The 19,894-nt window shown below is 43.8% G+C and overlaps 1 protein-coding gene across 1 annotated transcript in view; it reads right to left on the bottom strand.

The window, feature by feature from the left end:
- Positions 1–624: 624 nt before the first annotated feature.
- GDAP1 (ganglioside induced differentiation associated protein 1) overlaps positions 625–19,894 on the bottom strand; it is a 19,574-nt gene continuing 304 nt past the window's right edge. The window contains exons 2-6 of the mRNA XM_019549395.1: positions 18,905–19,097; positions 17,826–17,999; positions 7,622–7,716; positions 5,813–5,927; positions 625–2,680 (exon numbers count right to left, since the gene is read on the bottom strand). Of these exons, the coding sequence (XP_019404940.1) occupies positions 2,298–2,680; positions 5,813–5,927; positions 7,622–7,716; positions 17,826–17,999; positions 18,905–19,097 (960 nt within the window). The 3' untranslated portion in view covers positions 625–2,297. The remainder of the gene's footprint in view (positions 2,681–5,812; positions 5,928–7,621; positions 7,717–17,825; positions 18,000–18,904; positions 19,098–19,894) is intronic.

Raw genomic sequence — 19,894 nt, 5'->3', positions numbered from 1 at the left:
CTCTGCTAGACTGCCAGATTAAAATCCATATTTGTTCCATTCACTGGCCATAAGAGAGTATTTACAAGTTATATATTGAATTCAACCAGATTTTAATAGAACTGAGCTACAGACACAAAGATTAGATTTAAAATGTACTAAGTTGGTGGGCCCTAGTTAGTGATGGACAACCTTCAAAAAGTTCACTTGTGTTTTGGTGCAGTGACCTAATCTAAAACTTGTGACATTTGACCAAAAATATGTAGCGTGCTTCCTGGTCTTCACGAATGAACTGTAAGTGTTGCTAGAACAGCCTTTGATGAGAATTTTGATAGGTCCTGATTCCATTCAGGCTGCAGAAATCCAGGATAGGTGCAAATCATAGTTAGGTGCACAAGTTTCACTGAAATGAAAAGGAGATAAACTCAACAATACATTTGACAACAGCCATTGACTGGTGATTAATATCAAAGGACCTTTTCCTTTTTTACAGTATTTTTACAAATCCAAATTGTCATTGTCCAGTACTGTTACTCATTTTCACCAATTTCTAACCTTGTCATAAAGAAGCAGATCCTGCTGAAGGGGAGTAGAGATCTTTGAAAGGTCTCCCTCTGTACACAAATAGCTGACTTTCATACACACTTTGGGTTAAATCCATTTTACTTTCTTCAGCTAAATAGCACATACATAACTGCATAACTGCAGTTTTAAACACTTACATACAGTTTGCAACTCAGCACTGGGCAGGCAAGTGAGGATGTTCAGTAAGGGTGCACTCTGTGCAGACAGGTATGTGGTGATGTACATGTAAAAGGCTGGGTAAGATCTGAAATTGTAGCCAGGCAAAATCCCACAACTAGCAGGTGCTAAATGCTGGAGAAGTGTGTCCTTCCGCCCCTCTCCCGTGTTTTAACTCTTGCGATTGGGGCACTTGCCTGTGGTGAAAAAGCTCACCTTTTTTCCAGAAGGGATTTGAGTCTGCATTTTCTGTTTCCCAGCACCGTGCTCTAAACAGGAGGCAGCAGATTAGATATCATCCAGTGACTTTTCCAGCCTCCCTCTTGAAACTAATTGCATGGACAGGCAAGAGAATAAGATATGTGGGGCCAGGAAGAACAAGCTTGAACATGTGAGCTCAGTAGGATGAATGCTACTTTGTCTTGGAGTGGGGCCTGGATTTTAGGCTGAAGCCATGATCCCAAAAGGGCAGAAACTTCCCTAGTGATCTTTATCCAGAGAATATTAAATGAACAAATGCAATGGCTCAGCTTGAAGGAGATGACTGGAAAGAGGTCTGGCTACTACCTAACCTGTGGCCTGCTGGTTAGAGCACTTTGCTAGGAAACAGAAGATGCAGGTTTAAACCTTCTATGCAAGAAGGGAGCCTACAATCCGGGTCCTACCCCCTGGGCAATGCCCTAACTTCTAGGCTACTGGCTAACCCATGGGAAGGTCCTCCTCTTCTCTGCTTCCAGCAGGTACATCTATTTTGCAACAGGGTGAAACAAAACTGGATTCAAAACTGTATGTTAAGTGCCAAAAGTGTGTAAATAAATAAAGTGAAATAGGATTTAGCCCCTTAAATCCTTCCCAAATAAATTAAACTGTACCACGGTGTGAACCTACAGTGAAAAACTGATGCTATTTTATCTAAACTAGTCATAGTGGTCACACAGAAATTCAATGGTCCTTGATCAGTATGCCACACAGTGGGAGTGTAACCATATTGTAGCCATGATCATCCAGAAATGTGATACGGAAGGTTTTCTTAGGGAGGGTCCTGAAGAAGAATTTCTTACATTTGAAAGCTTATGTAAGACTACCCCCATTGGGCCAATAAAAGATATCACCCTAAAAAATCCTCCTCTCTACAGTAGGCAGTGAAATTCACTCCTTTGCAGAAGAAAGCATAAGGTACAGGTGCAATTTAGATCCCATTTGAACCCTGGTCCTGTGCACACTAATGAATTTCCCCACTCTGTGGAAACCTACCATGTTTCTGCATGAATATCTGTTAAATTAAAAGTACTAAAATTATATCAGTCATTTGGTAAAAGAGTAAGAAACAATAGTCATTCTAACAAAGCATTGGCACAGAATCTACAGCTCCTCCTTTGAAAATTAAGTATTGCTTTTTCCCTCTTATCCCCTCAACATTTATTTTCCACAAACAGCTCAGCGTTGCCAATACATTTCTTCAACAGCAGGAGACTATTATTCTGTGACAATGTTTTGGTCCATGGACATAATCTTTCTTATATGTTTGTTTTAGATATTTCCCTGGGGACAAAAGATATCCCAAGACTCTCACAAGTCTAAAAATAATTTTGTCGTGTTCTAATTGATAATATCATATTGGCAAATCTCTTTCGAAGACACATGAAAGCCAAATAACCCATCCCTGCTAGGAAGCCAACCAACAAGGTAGAGCCAAGAACTTTTGGTGCCCTTTTCCTGGCCACCCGGAATGCAGTTGGCAGAACTGCTGAGATTAATATGTTGTTGACATGTCCTAAAACCTTATTAAATGTTTTTCTCTTCAAGACACGCTCATAATAGGCTTCCAAGTTGGGACGTTTTCCATTTCCCCAGTTTCGTCTTGCTAATCCCAGGAACTTCAGACGATGTAACGTAACAGCAAGTGACACATCTGCCAAACTGAAAAATTCACCACAGAGCCAAGGTTGGTGTCCCTCTTCTAATCAAAAAGAAGACATGAAGAATTAGGAGTTAATTAATAATAAAAGCATGTGGAAGTCTGTATGATCTAACATGTCTGTTTCTATGGCAAGTATATAACAGGTATTCATAGACAATAGCAACGTTTTAAATAAAAACTTTAGTAACTAACATTTTTCCAACCTTATCCATACAAGGTTTCAAAGCCCTTCTCCCAGGAGATCAGGTTTTCTTTATTGATACCATAAAATACACACTTCAGTTTTGTCTTTAAGACTCATTGGGAACTCTTATTTGGGAGTCATAGGGTTGTAATGGATGTAAATGCAACTCCCAGCATTAATTAAGGCCTATCCAGCCTCTTCTTGATAACCTCCAATGTGGCGGAGGTTCTACAGCATTGCAGCTGCTAGTAATCACCCTTCCTTCTACAGGTATTTAAAAAATAACTGTTTTATAATTAGTTCTAGTAACTTCCCAGGTATTGAAGTTGGGTTAACTGGCCTATCATTCCATGGGTCCTCCTTTTTTCTTGTGTAAAGATGGATACTATGTTAGCCCTATTCTCAACTTCTGGAACCTTATGACATCTTCTGTGTGTTGCTCTACTGAGAGAAATTCAAGCAAGAACTGCTAATATGGTGAATATTTTCTAAACAAAAGGGACTTAACCTGACAACTGAGCCAACAGAACAGCACTGAATCAACCCATAGCCCAACCAAAACTTTTAAGGTGGCATGTTAATTCTTCACTGAATGTCAGGCTGGCTTCATCTCTTCTCATTGTGTCTCCTAAACAGCAGAATTACTTATATTCTGCTTAGGTCTTAAGCAGAATGTGAGAGGATTCAGCTTTCTAGTATTTTTAAAAGCAAAATAGGTTTGTGGTAGGAGCCTGGGACAAGAGACTTGTAAACAGATTCAATCCTTTACAGCTGAAGAGAATGACAAGTTAATACATGGTAATCCTGTACATGAGAAGGGCAAAAAAAATACACCCTAGATGTGTGAAAGGGAGACCATTGTGAGGAAGGAGGCTAGTGAGTGGGAAGTGAACAGTAAAAATGAAGAAAGAGAAGCTCAGAGAGAGATTGGGAGGTGGTTGCAAACTCAAGAACTTTAGAAGCCTCCCTTCCACAGGCAGACACTTGACCTAGAGCCAAATTTTATCTGCCTGCTATCTTGTCAGATATCATAAGCTAATCAGTGAGTGTCATGTCACATCACTGCTTGGAAAGGAGATCTGCAGGAGAAAACCAAATACTGCAGGAGGTAGAACTGGTATTCCTCATTTGTTCACTGACATTCTATTGTCCGATGTGGAGTGCATTGATGGGGTAATACCGCTGGAGTTATGCCAGTAGAGGTTTTGGACCAAAAAATATTTCCTACTGTGTACTTCACTGGTTTAAACCAGCTTATGTTGATAGTGACGGGCAGTTGTTACCATCTGCACCTATCTAGTAATCCAGGTGAACAGAATCAGTGGTCCAAATTTCATCTTAGTGAGCAAGGCTTCTCTTACAAAACACAGCTGGACACTAACAGGCATCTGTACTGGTAGTGTCAACAGAAAACTGAAGGACAGCGGATCCAATCCAGCACCCAGTGAAGTTAGAGAAAAGGCTCCCAGTAACTTCAAAGGGAACTGGATCAAATTCTACTGGCAGAATCCTATTTCACTTTATGCATCCAAATGGCAGGTACCCAGTCATGTAATTGCCATTTTTGGCACTTAGGCACAGTTTGCAAGCTTACTCCACATGCTGGCACATTCCCAGTAGGGTGTGCTCTGGCCAGGCAGGTATACTGCTCCATACACATGTACTTCAGTGTAAATCCCCAAAATTCTGGCCCAACACAAAAAAATACTTGAGTAGTTATAGCACTTACCCAGGAAACTGGCAACCCAGGTGCTGGGACCCCTTCACCCAGATGGGGTTTAAACCTGCATCTCCCTAATTTCCCACCACTGTGATCAAACCCCTACACCCCTCGCTCTAGTTTCCTTCTGAAGGTGAGTCACTGGATCTTGCACTTCATATTTATTGGTTACACTGGATGGAGAGTACTGGGGAAGCTTCTGTCCCACAGGAAACAAGGATCTAGTCTAGAATCCACAGCCTGTGTCCTTCCTACACAATCCATACTACAGAGCCTTTTACCCTATAGCTTGTTCTCTTCTTCCTGAGCCCCTAAAACTCCCTTCTTGGCAGGCCAAAGGAGCAGCTTCAAAAGGAAGGCTAGAGAAGGGACTACCTAATTACAAACCTGTAGCCTGATAGTTAAGATCCTAGTCCTGCAAAATCAAAGAGAGAAGGTCCAAACCTCCTTGCGGGGGAGCAGGGAGAAGCCTACAACGTGGATCTTCTGCCGCCTGGGTGACTACCCTAACCATTCATCTATTGTGCCCTCCCCTTTTCAGCATCTAACACTTGCTATTCATGGGTTTTTATCAGGTAGAATTTCATGATTTATGCTCACACAGCATGCACACATATGCACACAACATACATCCACTGCACATAACCATCATAAGCTACTGAGCACGTGTCTATACTTTCAGTCAGGTAGGATCACAAACTCTGTGCAAGTGCCAAAAATGCACTTCCTTAGCTGGGAAAGTCCCATTTCAGTAAAGTAAAATGTTACAGGATTCTTCCTTCAGTGAGCATGGAGAGCTAACTTGAAAGACAATTAGCAAGGATTAGGATACTGACAAGACAGCAAAAGGAAATGTGCAGTACCACTGCCTGCAGTCTTTCTTTGGTTAATAAAATACCTCAGCCTCCAAGACTGTCAATCCAGTACTGGAATCCAAATTTAGCATGTTATTTACCCATGTGCGTAAGGACATGATGACCAGCAATGTGTTTAAAATTAGATTCATACCTGCTATGCTGAACTGAAGCCTAAAAAAAAAAATAGTGTAGAATTGTGCAGTTAATTCTGTCGACATCCTGCTGAAAATATCTGTCAGGCTCCATGAGCCATTCAACAGATTGCATTTGACTAAATTAGACTGAGTTATGCTGTTATAAAATAGCAAATCAAACAATAAAAAGTCTGCGTAGAACAAGTGATGATATCTGGCTAAATCAACTGTGCTGCACATCTGTCACTAGAATTAATCAGAAATACTCCTTTTTACCTGGTGTTTCTTCATTTCTCCGTTGTAACTCAGTCTCAACCTGATCCAAAACTTTCTCCAGTTCATCAAGTATTTTTTTTAGGTATTTTATATTATCATGGTCCAGCAGTTTAGACTAAAATATAAATAGGTTGCAGTTTTAACCATTATACATGTAGTATATTGTTACAGCATTTTCAGAAGATTTACTTAGCATTACAGTCCATATTTAATAAAAAGTTATTACCAGGTTTAAAAGCGAGGGGGATGCCTATGGTGACAGGAATTTTAGTGACAACTCACATAAGAGAAAAAATATCTAAAGAATCAAATATTTTGTAAATTCTCGATAGTGAAAATTTCTGGGCACACCAACCTAATCAAACACAGAAATTAAGTTTATGCTCAGCTTTGAAGTAATCACAAGTGTTTAAAGATAAGTAGTGGAATAGTGATGTTGGTCATCATGGCAATCCATAAATTATGTGAAAGGCAAGGATTTCTTAAGGTGATATCTTTTATTGAACCAACCATGTAGTTGGGATAGAGTTAGACAAGCTTTTGAATGCAAGACATTCTTTGGCAGGTCACTGATGATAATAGGGCTGTGCAAAACACCATTGCTTCATTTCAACATCCGTTTTGCTGCTTTGAAGGGACAGTGTTTTGTTTCGTCGTTTCGTTTCATTTCGAAGCACTGTCCCATTTCATTTCATCAAAACTGTTTCACTGTTTTGATGCATTTTGACTTTTACCCTTGGCTAGAATGGGAAATCATGAAAATGCCTAAAACATTGTAATTTCTTGCCTGATTTGGATGAAAATTGCAGGGATTGTAGCCCCTTCTGAGGGCATGAAGCCTGCCACGTTTCAAGGAGACAGGTGTTAGAGGTTTCTGGAAAACTGCACCTCAAACTGTTCAAAACACAACTCCTGACACTTGCTAGCTGCTGCAGCCTACTTTCATCTGGCACACAGATCCAGGGGCCCGCACCCCCAGGAGAGCTGCAGGGCTGTTCTGGACTCCTCCTGGGGGTGCAGGTCCCCAGATCTATGTGCCAGATGAGAGGAGGCTGCCGCTGCTGCCTGAATGACACCGGCAGCACTCCCAATGGGGTGCTCTGGATAAGAGGAGGCTGCCACCTGGGACTGGTGCTAGATGCAGGCTGCACCCAGGACTGGAGAAGATTGGCTCACACCTCCAGGAGGAGTCCAGCAAAGCTCCGCAGCCTTCCCAGGGGTGCAAGCCCCCAGATCTGTGCCACAGATGAGAGGAAGCTGCCTCTGCCACCTGGGACCAGTGCTGGGAGTGGGCTGCGCCCAGGTGGCAGCCGCAGCCTCCTCTTATCCAGCACGCACATCTGGGAGCTCACACTCCCAAGAGGAGCCTGGCACAGCCCCACAGACCTCCTGGGGGCACAGGGCCCCAGATCTGTGCGTCAGATGAGAGGAGGCTGCCACTGCCACCTGGGACCAGTGCTGAAGCCAAGTAAGCCTGGCTTCAAAACTCAAAAGGTTTCAAAACTTCCTAAATATTTTGAGTGACTCATTTCATTTCAAAGCTGTTTTGAAGCCTTTTGTTTATTTTAGATTTTGCTGTTTCAAGTTCAAAATGCATCGAAACAGCTTCAAATGAAACACCCCACAAAGTTTCGCACAGCCCTAATAGATACATACATAAGAGCTTTGTTATATTTTGGCAGAGTTCTCAACATCTCGCAAAAGTAAACCTCTGATGAAGTATACTGAAAACAACAGGTAAAAAACAATCACCAACATTTCAGGAAAATTCCAATATAACCAACAGTAGGTCAACATGAGTTTTCTTACTTTAAGGCGTTTCTGCTTTGCTATATAAGCATCTTGGAGGTCTGGATTTTCTTCTGCAAGCTTCTTCAGTTCAGATTCTGTGTTACTTATTTGGCCTGATAAACAGAAAATGGAATTACGTAAAATCACCAAATATATTAATGTTTTAATCCATAAAAATTAGCAAATAAATTGTGTTAAAATAGTTAAAGTATTGTAACTAGTCTGAAGAAATGGAAAATGGTTCCTGCGTGAAGCATCCATATCAGTCAGTGAAGTGTTGCATAAGCCAGGGATCCCAAAACATTTTCTATTCACCATGAATCATATGCTGAAGGGAGGAAGAATATAGGATAGGGAATTTACACATTTGATCTTAAGTTCAAACAAATGTTTTGTTATCTATAATAAAGAATAAAAGAAGAAGGACAATTAAAGTAACAGGACATATTAAGCAGTTCTACTTCTATCACAAACATTCATACTTCACTCCTGAAAATATTTTCAACCAAGTTGTGAATAGTGTACTGTAATTTTGTGTGCTTCATTTTCGGATCCTCAATTTTGGATGCTTTGGCCATGATTTCCAGAGAAGCTATGGATACAGAGTTCCCACTGAGTTTGAGCAATTCTGAAAATCAGTGTACAAAAGGCAAGATTTTTAGTTGTCTTTGTCGGGTCTCCAAAATTGCTATATGGTCTGTTCCCATTATTCTGCACAGGCCACTGTATCTGGTGTTGGTGTTGCCAGATCTTATGGGTGGCATTGATCTGCTATAGGACATCTCAGGAGACGATCCATGGTTTGCTTCTCATGACAAATGAATTAGTCAGTTGCACGGAGGCCCCACAATTTCATGAGAAAATTGACTCTTCCACTCTCAATCTGTTCAGGCTCTGCCATGTATGCCATTTGTAGTTGGAGCTGGATGCTAAATCCTTACTGGGGGTAATTCCTCACCAGCTCCATTCAACTTGTTTGTTGCCTAGTTTCTCCCATTCTTTTTGCCAGAGGGTAGTTCTGAATGATTCTGGGGATGTGGTCAATGGTGTGATAGAAGACAAAAAGCTGTTTCTCGATGAGAGACAACAGTGCACTGGTTGATGTCCATATAGTGGGTGGTGGTCATCTGAGTCTTGTACCTGCTGGACAATGTCACCTGCTACTTTTCTCCTGCTGTAAGGAGACGCTATGCTGCATAGTGCATATAGGCAGCAAACAGGGGTGGGTTTTAGGCAGCCTGTTATAGTTCTGCATGTATCATTTAGGGTGGTGCCAATATGTTTACATATTTTTAGAAGTATTTAGATGCCTAAAAATACAGCAAGGGGTCCAGTTGTTGGGTTTTTTTAAATCTAACCAGGTTAGGCACCTAACTCCATGGCAGACTATTTACATCTTTAGGGTTGAAACACCTTTTAAAACCTGACCCAAGATGCCCCAAGACACTATGTTTGGAAGAAGAGGTGGAGTGAAAAACTTGGGAAAAGATTACTATTTATCTTTTGTTATATAGGAAATAACATATTCACTCTTTAAAGTCATAGTTTACATGAAACTGGCCAGAGACTTCCCAATTTACAAATCTAGAATGTCAAACATTAAGCCATAACTAAGAAAGTCTTGAATAAAAACTAATATCTTCAATAATGAACTGAACACAGGGCCCGAGTCCTCTTTCCGTTGAACTGGGGAAATTGGGACTAACTTAAATGAAATCAGCAGAGTTAACCTGAAGTAACAGTGTTATTAAACAATGCTGACCAATTATTTTATATGCTTTTTGTTTCAATGTCACATGGCCATGAATATGGAATATGACAATATTCTGCATGAATATTTTGAAGGAATTGAATATAGAGCTGAAAAATAATAGGCATCAAGGATCCTGACTTCATTGCATTTGCAGATAAAATGCTAGTCAGTAGGCACATCTACATGTGCCCCTGGCTGCACACTTGGTACTGCACAGTCATTTAGAACTTGGTTTAGCAAGTACTAAATGACTACACAGTACCCAGCAGTACTGCACAGTCCCCAGCAGCGCATGATTATTTTTAAACACTATGTCACCAGTGGTCACCATGGTGATGTAGCATTGCCCGCTGATGCTATAACACTGTAGCAACAAGCTATATCACCATAGCTTGTCACTACAGCAATGTCATTTCTCATGCAGACGCACCCAGTAATACATAAGTGTGACGCTTTAAAAGAGACAATATAAAAATACTCAAAACAATTATGGGTCAAATCATCTGGAAGAAAAAACTGAAACAAAATATGTGATGATAATTAGGAGTTTCTTAGGAACTTTTTATTAGATTCCCAATCACACAATTGAGAAAGAAGTTTATACTGATTAAAAATTCAGCCTGGCAGGAAATGAAGACAACAACTGCCTAATGTTATGTAATATTATTCAAATATATATACATGCATACATAAATACACACACGGGGGTGGAGGGGTGCGAGCATTTTCTGTGATATCTGTGACAAAGGCATTTTCCAGGCCCGCTACTAGTATGGCCCCGTCATTGTCTCTAGGCAAACCACCCAACTTGTTCTCCTGCCACAGCTTGCTGATAAATGATTGTGATGTTAATAGGCAGAAGGCTGCCTTTTGTGGGCCCAAATGACTCTGGGCTATCAGTACATGCTCCTACCATCCCTATATGTGTCCCATGCCTCGCTAATGTCTCACAGTGTTTTCCACCTCTGGTTCAAAGCTGGGTCAAACTGTATACACCCTGTTTTCTATATCCCACCTTCCATGACTTTAATACAAAGGCTATCTGGAGGTGGTACCTGACTGTATGGGGTTTGCCATGATGTTGCAGGGCATTTTCTGTAATGCTCTGCCTCCCTTACACCCTACCTCTATTCACGCAGGTGTTCTGGTGATCGAGATAGATGCCTGGCCCTTCCAGGTGTCTGTCTGTCTTCAAACGATCCCATGTGAGAAGACAAAAGCAAAGCAGTCTGGGACCAACATGAGCTGGCCAAGCCCTGTGACTCTGGTAAGGCTCTCCCATCCATCCGACATAGAAATTAATAAAGCAATATAATGTAAATAATCATCTCTGCCTAGTAGGGCTGTGTGAAGCTTTATTCGCTGATTCAATTCAGTGGAGATTTGGTCCAATTCGGCAGCCAAATCTCTGAATCCAAATCGAATCAGGAGCCACTTTAATCTCTCTGAATCAAATTGGAGCCCTCAGAATTGATTTGGAGAGATTCTGAGATTTGATAATTCAGACATAGACACAGCTTTAAATGTTTTTTTCTACATACCTCAGGGTACCAGGCGGCTCGTGAATGCTGAGATGTGGGGTACATGAAGCATTCCACAGGAGCATGTGGGGGGGAGGGGGGCCCAGCGTGCTCAGCAGCAGACCCAGAAGTGGACCAGAAACACTTCCAGTCCACTTCATGGTCCACCAGGGAGTACATGGGGGACCCCCACCCCGCCACTCAGCTAGGTGACTGGTGCTTCCTGGGCTGGGGAGGGGGGGCACCTAGGGCCCCCCCAACATGCAATTGCCAAGCCAGGGGGACACAGGGGGGCCCCATGAGCTTGGTGGCAGACCCGGGAGTGCACTGGAAGCACTTCTGGTCCACTTCTGGGTTCACCACCAAGCATGCAGGCTCCCCCCGCACCCCACACTCCTGTGGAATGCTCCATCCACCCCACCATCACAGCATTCACAAGCCGTGTCTGGTACCTCAAAGTATGAATAAAAAACATTTAAAGCTGTGTCTATGGCCAAATTGCGGATTCTCTGAATCAGCATCGAATCTTTAGATTTGGATTCAGCTCATCAAATCAGGACAGTGATCCAAATCAACAAATTGAATCACAGTCCCTGATTTGGGCAAATCTGAATCAAATACGACCTGTTTCACACACCCCTACTGCCTACTTAACGGGCCTAGCTTCAGCCCTGTGGTGTGTGTCTGCCTTCTCCTCAGACAGCAGAGATTCTTCAGAGTTCGCCCCCAGTCATAAGCCTAAATCACAGGGTAGGCCTGTAGCAGGCCAACCTCTGTGGGCAATTTGGGGTCACAGGTATTAGGAACTCTTATGTGGCTCCTGCAGGTACCTGGCCTCCAGCGTTTTCAGGGTGATCAGGTTCCTGCCATGGGAGCCAGGGTTGAGCTGGTCTCCAGCAAGATGTCCTCAGCTCCAGCGGAGGAAAACAATATGGCCTAGTCCCTGCACCAGCTCCTCCCCTTCTCTGGGGCTGGGGCTGGTGCTGCCCTATAAGGGAAGTTCCAGGTTGGCCTGAGCTAACCCAGAGCCCTTCATGCCTCCACGTGCCTTGTGGCTGCTGGCAAGTTCTGAGAGCCCCTGCAGAAATCAATACTGGCTGCAGCTTCAGCATCCCAGCTCTAAGTGGTGATGGGTACACCAATTGCTTAGTCTTGGTCCCCTCTGGGCTCCAGACCCCAGCGGAGCCCAGTTCCCTGTATTTAGTCCTACCCGGGGGATGGGGACATAGGAAGTGCATCTCCTGCCACTTCCCTGCCTTACCCTGGGGGCAAGTATGCAGGGGGGCATGAAGCCTGTCCATGGGCTCATCACCCACTGCTAGGGACAGCCTGAGATCCTGGGAACCATAGGATGCCATGGCAGTCATTGCCCTGGTGAATGCAAGGGAGAGCCAGGTCCCTGCTGCAGGTAGTTTGTGTCCAAAAGCCACTAAAAATTCTCTCCCATCTATATGGTTAGTCCAACACAAGTTATTGCAAAAAAAAAAACTAACTCTTGTACATTCCTGGACCATTACAGCTACAACACACCAACACTATCTCTATCTCTTTCTCTCTCTCTATACACACACACACACACACACACACACATGCACACATATAGACATATAGATATAGCTAAATATATATATATATATATATATAATCATAATAATAGTATATAAATAAATTAAAAATAAGAAAGGTAGAAATTGATAACAATAAATTCTAATATTATAAAAGTTGTAGTCTGTCTGTCTGTCTGTCTCTCTGTAATGCTATATTCGCACTCTGATTGACTGTCATGGCAGTCAGTCAGAGTGCTCCAACAGCGTTCCAGACAGCAGGTGGTGGAGTGCCACCATGATGGCATGGACAAAGGGGAAGGAGGGGGTCCAGGACAGCACAGCTGGCCTGGTCCCCCCCCCCATTTCCATGGAGAAAGTGGCAGCGGTGTGAGGGGGTGAGGGAATGGGGTCAGAACTGCCATGGCAGCTGGGGAGTGGCCCTGGACCCAGACCCAAACCGCCAGGGGGAAGAGGGTCGCACCCAAACTGGGGGGGCAGAGCTGGATGATGGGAACAGGGGTGCAGGGCCAGATGCTGGGCTCCATTCCTGCCCGCCCCCTGGGTTGGATAGGCAGTGCAGCCCCGGCACCGGCCCCAAAGCAACTGGCCGCAACCCCCCAGCTCCCTCCAGGCAGTGGCAACAGGGTAGACAGAGTGGGGCAGGGGTAGTGATAGGGCAGATGGAGGGGGCGGGGTGGGGCCAGTAGAGCCCAGCAAGGCCAGTGCTACTGACTATGCCCCCCTGCAGGTGACAGTGACAGAGCAGGGGGGCCAGGCAAGGTGACGAAGCGGGGGGAGGCGGGGCCACCAGATAGAGGGGTCCCACCTGTCTCCAGCCTCAAAGTAGGGGAAAGAGGGGAAGCAGGCCTGGCCCCAAAGGTGGGGGGAGCTGGGGCCAGACACAGGCCTCTGTCCCTGGCCACTCTTCCTTCTCCCCCACCCCACCAAGCCATCATTCTTGACAGGCAATTGGCTAGTATATATATAGAAGCTTTACACTGTAGGATAGTGGTTTTCAAACTGTATTTTGTAGTTCTGTGTTAGGTCATCCAGGTTTCCACAAAGAGACTGAGAGTAATGGCAGAGTGGGCTTGGAGGTGTTGTGCTGCCATTCCTAGGCCAGATCACATGGCTCCACATTAGCTCACATTGCCCACAGAGTCAGGGTAGAGGTTCCATAGCAGAAGAAGTGATTTGAAGGGGTTCTGTGACTTTAGGAAGTTTGAAAACCACTGTTGTAGGCATCAATAAAACAACCAAGAGGACACAAGACAGTATACAGCTGACGGGTCAAAGACAAAAAACAGAAGGTTTTTAAGTAGTTATAAACAAAGGAAACCCTAATAATGGCACTGAATCACTACTGAGTAAACATGGTAAAACTATCGATAATAATGCAAAAAATGTGGGAGTCTTAGTAAACGTATTACTGCTTTGTATCTGAGAAAAAGCCAGATGATATGTTTCCATTTAATGACAATGCTGACAGCAGTGAGTTTCTATTCTAAGAATAAGTGGAAGGTTAAACAACTACTATTAATGTTGGACCTTTTTAAATTATGAAGTCTAAGTAACCTCTATCCAAATTTAAGATGTTGGGCAGGTTAATTTTTAGTGTGTCTTAGGATACTGGAGAAACTCCAGAGAAGTGGAAGAAAGCTAATGTTGTACCAATGTTTTAAGATAAATGGGGTGATTCAAGTTATAGTCTCATCAGCTTGGTTTCAATCCTGGGCCAAATAATGGAAAAGCTCCTAAGTCAATTAATAAAGAAGTCAAATAAGATTAAAAGAGTATTTAAATAATTAAAAGAATTGCCAGTCAAGATAGGTTGATGGAAAATAGTGATCAACTTTCTATTATTTGTTGATAGCATTACAAGCTTGGTTTGTCAATGTTATAGTGCAGATAGAATATACTTTGACTTTGCACCATGTGATAGGTTAAGAAATTATAAAAATGAAGGATCAACAGAACATTCAGCAAATGGATTAAAAATGGGCTAAGAGACCTCAAAATGTAACTGTAAATAGGGAAACATCACTGAGCAAATGTGTTTCCATTGGAGTCCTTCCAGGAGTGATTCTTGGCCTTATACTATTTTAATATTTTTATGAAGGAACAGGAAAAAAACATACAACCATTACTAATAAACCTTTAATGTAACAGTAAATAGAAGAGTAAAAAATAATGAAAGCGATTAGTCAGTAATGTAGAGCAATCTGGATCATTTGATAAGTTGGGGTTATGCAAACAATATGAATTCAATAAAGACAAATGTAAAGTCATATATCTAGAAACAAAGAATATAGGCCATACTTCCAGAATCAGAAACTGTACCTGGGAAGCAGGTTAACATTGAGAAAGACTTGGGAATCATCGCTGATAAGCATTAACTCTGATACTGTGGCCAAACGTCCTAATACAGTCTTAGATATATAAGAGAAGATATATAAACAATTATCTCTGTATTTGGCACTGTATTATAAACCACTACAGCTATACTGTATTCATTTTTGTGTCTGTGGTTCAAGAAGGAAGCAGAAAAATTATAGAGGGTTCAGAGGTGAGCTATGAGAAAGATTACAGGGTTGGAAAACAAACCTTATATGGAGACACTTCTGGAAGTGAGTCTATCTCATTTAAGAAAAAATAATAAGGGTGATTTGTCTACAGGCGGAAAGTATGTAAACAGGGAACAGAAATTTGGTAATAGAAGGCCTCTTTGTTCTAGCGTGCAGAATAAAGTAGAGCAAGGGCCAACAGAAATCAAAGTCCAACGGAACTTGAAACTCTGAAGGGTTCTCAGTGGCATAACAAACATGTGGTTCCAAGAACAAGCGGGCAGGGGGCACGGGGTTCGGAGAGACACAGGGTGCATGGGATCTGAGGGAGGGGCTGTGGGGCATGTGGGTTCTGAGAGTGGAGCCAGGGAGAGGCAACAGTGTTACCCATGCCACGAACTCCTAAACCCGTGCCTACTCATGGATGAACTGCTGCAGCTGCCCTCGCATACTCTGCCCCAACCCAGCTGTTAATCTTAAAGCAGCAGCAGTGGCAGCAGCTGGGAAATACTGAAGTTCCCAGCATGGGTATGCAGCTGGGGCATGAACTCTGTGGTACTAGAAGGCAATTCCAGTACCCCTCCTAATTTGGTGCCCAGGGCAGGTGACCCTCTTGTCCACCCTTAGTTACTCTACTGAGACTGCTCATGCTTCTACTGAAGTCAAATAAGACCACAACTCTACATGATGGTCATATTCAACCCAGGTATATGACAAAAGACATCTTCGTTCTAAAACAGTGACTTACTCCTGGTTCACCTCCACCCCCAAAATAGCTATACCTTCAATGAATCGTTTCATAATGACTGTACATTTACTAGCTCTGGGAAAATGGAACTGAAGTTTCCTAACATCCTAAATTTGGAGCTACTGAATACAATTTTCAATGCTGCCTAAGTGGCTTAGGAATTATGTTCCGTTTCCAAAAATTCCCAACTCGTTCAAAAGTTTCAGCCATCAAAAGAAACAACAGATATGGCTACATAAGCAAGTCTCTGTGAAGTATGCTACAGTGTCAGTTTACAGCATGTAATCCACTCCATGCTAACTGCCTCTGTGCATGCTCTTACCCTGGAGTAAATGCAAGATCATTTCCTCCACTTTTGCTGCTGCAGAGGGAAGGAACAGATAGCCTGCAGCTCAGGGGTGGCCCAGCCCAGCAGCAACCCACCCACCAGCTGTGAGGCAGGCAGGGAGGCTCCACTGAAAGCAAACTTGGGCCTCACTAGTTCTGCCTTTGTGGGGGGAGTTTGGCAGTGGGGGAGCCCTGCTTGACACCCCTACCCTCCCCCTGCTGCAAACCAGCCCCTTCCCAGGCAGTACCAGGCGTCCTGCCAGCTGCAGGCCCCCGCTGAAGACCGAAGCTCCAGGGTGCCTGATCCTGTTTTCAGTAGAGCCTCCCTGCCTGTCCTGCACTCAGGGGGTGAGCTGTCACTGGGCTGGGCAGCCCCTGAGCAATGGGAGGTCCCAGTGCTTCCCTCTGCAGTAGCAGCACCCTCTGGGATGGGCTGGATGGGCTGCTGTGGCAGGGCACTGTTGAACATCCTGGAGGTAAGGGCAGGAGCTATAGAGGATGGTTTGGAGGCTCCTGATCCTGGGCATGACCTAAAACTGCACCCTGCCAGGAGTGGGTGGCCTGGTGGGGCTCTCAGTGGCGCAGGAACCCCCAGGAAATGCCAGGCCAGTTACCACCCCAGTGAAAAGAGAGTAGGGGTACCTTAACCCCAGGCCTCACCTTTGAGTGGGCCATATTCCACCAGAGCAGGATAGGCCAGGTAAGCTTCTGGAGGTGCCTGAGTCTGCTGGAGGAGTGACCCCTCAGGGCCAGCCATGCTTCCAGGAGCACCTGAGCAGGGAATGGGGGACCCTGATCCCTAAGTGCAGGCAGGAGGTGAAAACCCACCCTGAGGCACTCAACTTGTCAATGCTGGGGCCGGGACTGGAAGGGTCAAAAGGGCCAGGTGCCCACTGTGAGGAATGCCCATGATGAGTGAAGAAGCTAAGGGCCCCGACTGGCCTGAGATGGGGCCAGGGCTTACGGAAGCTGAAGGTCCCATGAGTGGGGCCACAGCTGACGGGTGAAGGGGACAGTTGAGCCAACTGCTTGAGATGCCATCTGTGAGGCTTGGGCCACGGTGTAGGGATGGAACGGAGCCACGGATAACGCCCCCTCCCAATATCAGAGTGTACAATGGGCACCCTCCTGCCTTAATTAACAACTATTAATTAATTAACAACAAGGCATGGCAGACGAGACAGATGGGCAGTGTGCCCAGAGGCGGGTAGGAAGCTAGCTCTGTGGCTAGCCAGGGACCCCCCAACTTTGCCACAGCTGCCAGCAGGCCCTGTGCTGCCCAAATAGCCAGGTAAGCTTGGGCCCCGACTACTCTCAGGGGCCCAATCCAACTTCCCAGGAGCCTTCCAGCATGCCACCTCTCCCACAAGCCCACCCAGGCTTCCAGGCACTGGGGTGGGTTTGATTATTTATACAATGGACATACACAAATCCTAACTTTTTTTATGGAAATATGGAGTTGGCTTATGCAGTTGTTTTTACCCATACACCATACAATACAGTAATTAAGGGTTCACATCTTCAAAAATCCTGATCACCCATCTGCTTCCAGCTATACAAATGCACAGCTGTAGGCATCCATCTGTTAAAAATCTTTTCCAACAACAACATAATGTGTATCTGAGTAGTTATGGGATTATTTTTTTTAACATTATGTTGTTATTCAGCTATCAAGGACCTTTAAAAAAAAACAGGATATGCTTAGAATCATGTAAGCAAAATCTGTTAAATGGCAGTAATTTCATATTACATTTAATACGTACTACGAATTCTGGTTGTTGCATAAGCTGGAATCAGGGAATCCACAGTTAATTCTGGGTGCAAAATACAGCCATGTGTGTAGGCATCCATTGGCAAGGAGTCCAGAAGCTCCCTATAGTGCTGCACTCTTGGATAATACATGCTTCCATCTTCTGGCATTAGTCTTGGTGTTTTCTCTGAAATATATTTAAGAAAGTAAAAACAAAATGAAATGCAATATGGTAAAGTAGTATTATGACTATTTCCAACTAGCACAGATGACATGATCATCGTGAAAAAGCCTTATTATTGTATGGCATTAGCCCTAGAGCCCCAGTCAGTAAAACATTTGAGCACATACTTGATCTCAAGCACTTGAGTGTTCCTATCCCTATCCAGCTAAACATGCACATGGATTCAAGAGGCCTAAGTATACCAAAGAATCTGGTCTGTCGTGTATTATTTTCAAATATTTTCATGAACATCCATTTTTTACACCCATTTTTGTTACAGCCTGTGAATGTATAATAGACATCCCTATAGCTCATTAGAAAGGGATATCTCAATCATTCAGAAAGATTATTATAAAATGTTAAAGGAGCATGCCTCCTTGCATGCTTCCCCACAGGGCTTGGAAGCAGCGGGAGATGCACTTTCCACTTGCCCATCCCCCAGGCAGTGCTGAAAGCAGGAAGCTGGGCTCTACTGGGACCGAAGCCCAGAGGGGACCAAGACTAAGCAACTGCTGTACCCAGCACCACTTAGAGCTGGAACACTGAAGGCATTCGATATAAAAATACTTTCATGTTTTAAAACATACTTGAAAAAGTTCATTTATTTCAGGATGCCACTACGCACTTTCCGTTTACCAATACCCCTCAGTCCTCTGGGAAGTTGTTTTCTGAACAAAAGGTTAGCAAGGAGATCACCACCAATCTTTTGTGTGTGAGAAACTCTGACAGGGAGTTCAACATGACCTTTCAGTTTGCTTTTGGAACTGTAAACATCCTGTGGATATGAACAGAGCTCTACAAGAGATACATAATTATTGTATATTATTAGCAAGGGAAAAATCTCATAAACTCAATATTTTTAGCATTACCATTCATAAAAGTGCTTTCAAGATAATCAATAATTTGTGTTGCCTCGCAAATAATATTTTCTCCATGGATAAGAACAGGGACTTCACCGGATGAATTAAGACGCATAAACCATGGTTCATTGTGCTCACTCAGGGGTAGATTAACATCATGTTCCTCGCATTTTAGTGCTTTTTCAGCAATTACCAAGCGCACCTGAAAAATAGTGCAAGAATTACTTGATGCAGGCATTTACCATGAATAAACTAATAGAGACTGTTTAATTATAGAATCAGTGTGGTTCAGGAGGAATCATGAGGCCTAACCAATGATCTCTTGTCTCTAGACAAAATCACTTCACCTCTCTCTTTCTTTTCTCCTACTCTTAGGCTAGCTAGATTGCATATGCTGTAGCTGGGGACTGTGCTGTTATGTTTCTAGAGCACTTAGCAGACTCTCCACTGGGGCCTTGAGCCACTACACTGACACAGTTCCTGACAGTGGTAACCGTGAACAGTTATTGCCTAACACTCTCCTTTCAACACCTTAATCTTCAGCATGAATACTTAGTGGCTGGTTCATGGATCGCTGTTCTGGGAAAGGGTGCGTCTACTTTTAAATGACTGAGTAATGCAAAATGATGCTGCCTTAAAGCCAAGCCTGACATATACATACATATACACACACACACACACAGGCATACATAGATACACAGAGGCATACACACACATATATATACACACATACGCACACACATATATATGTACACACATGTAGATATACACACATGCATACACACACACATGCATACAGTACACACACCATTTTTGGAAGAAGAAGAAAGAGCAATCAGCTGGCCCTAAAGGCGGGGTGATTTCTCCCCTCCTTTCCCCCACTGCCTGCGATCACCTGGCTGATCACGGAGACGCTGCACACTGTATTTTAGCAACCCCCGAGCGTGACATTTCCGATTTTAAACCACCCCGCGTCCGCCCCCCCGCGCTGCTCCTCTC

This window comes from Crocodylus porosus, unplaced genomic scaffold (assembly GCF_001723895.1).
Source record: "Crocodylus porosus isolate Cpor-Errol unplaced genomic scaffold, CroPor_comp1, whole genome shotgun sequence".
In the NCBI taxonomy this organism is placed as follows: domain Eukaryota; kingdom Metazoa; phylum Chordata; order Crocodylia; family Crocodylidae; genus Crocodylus; species Crocodylus porosus.
This window is presented reverse-complemented; position numbering and strand designations above follow the sequence as displayed.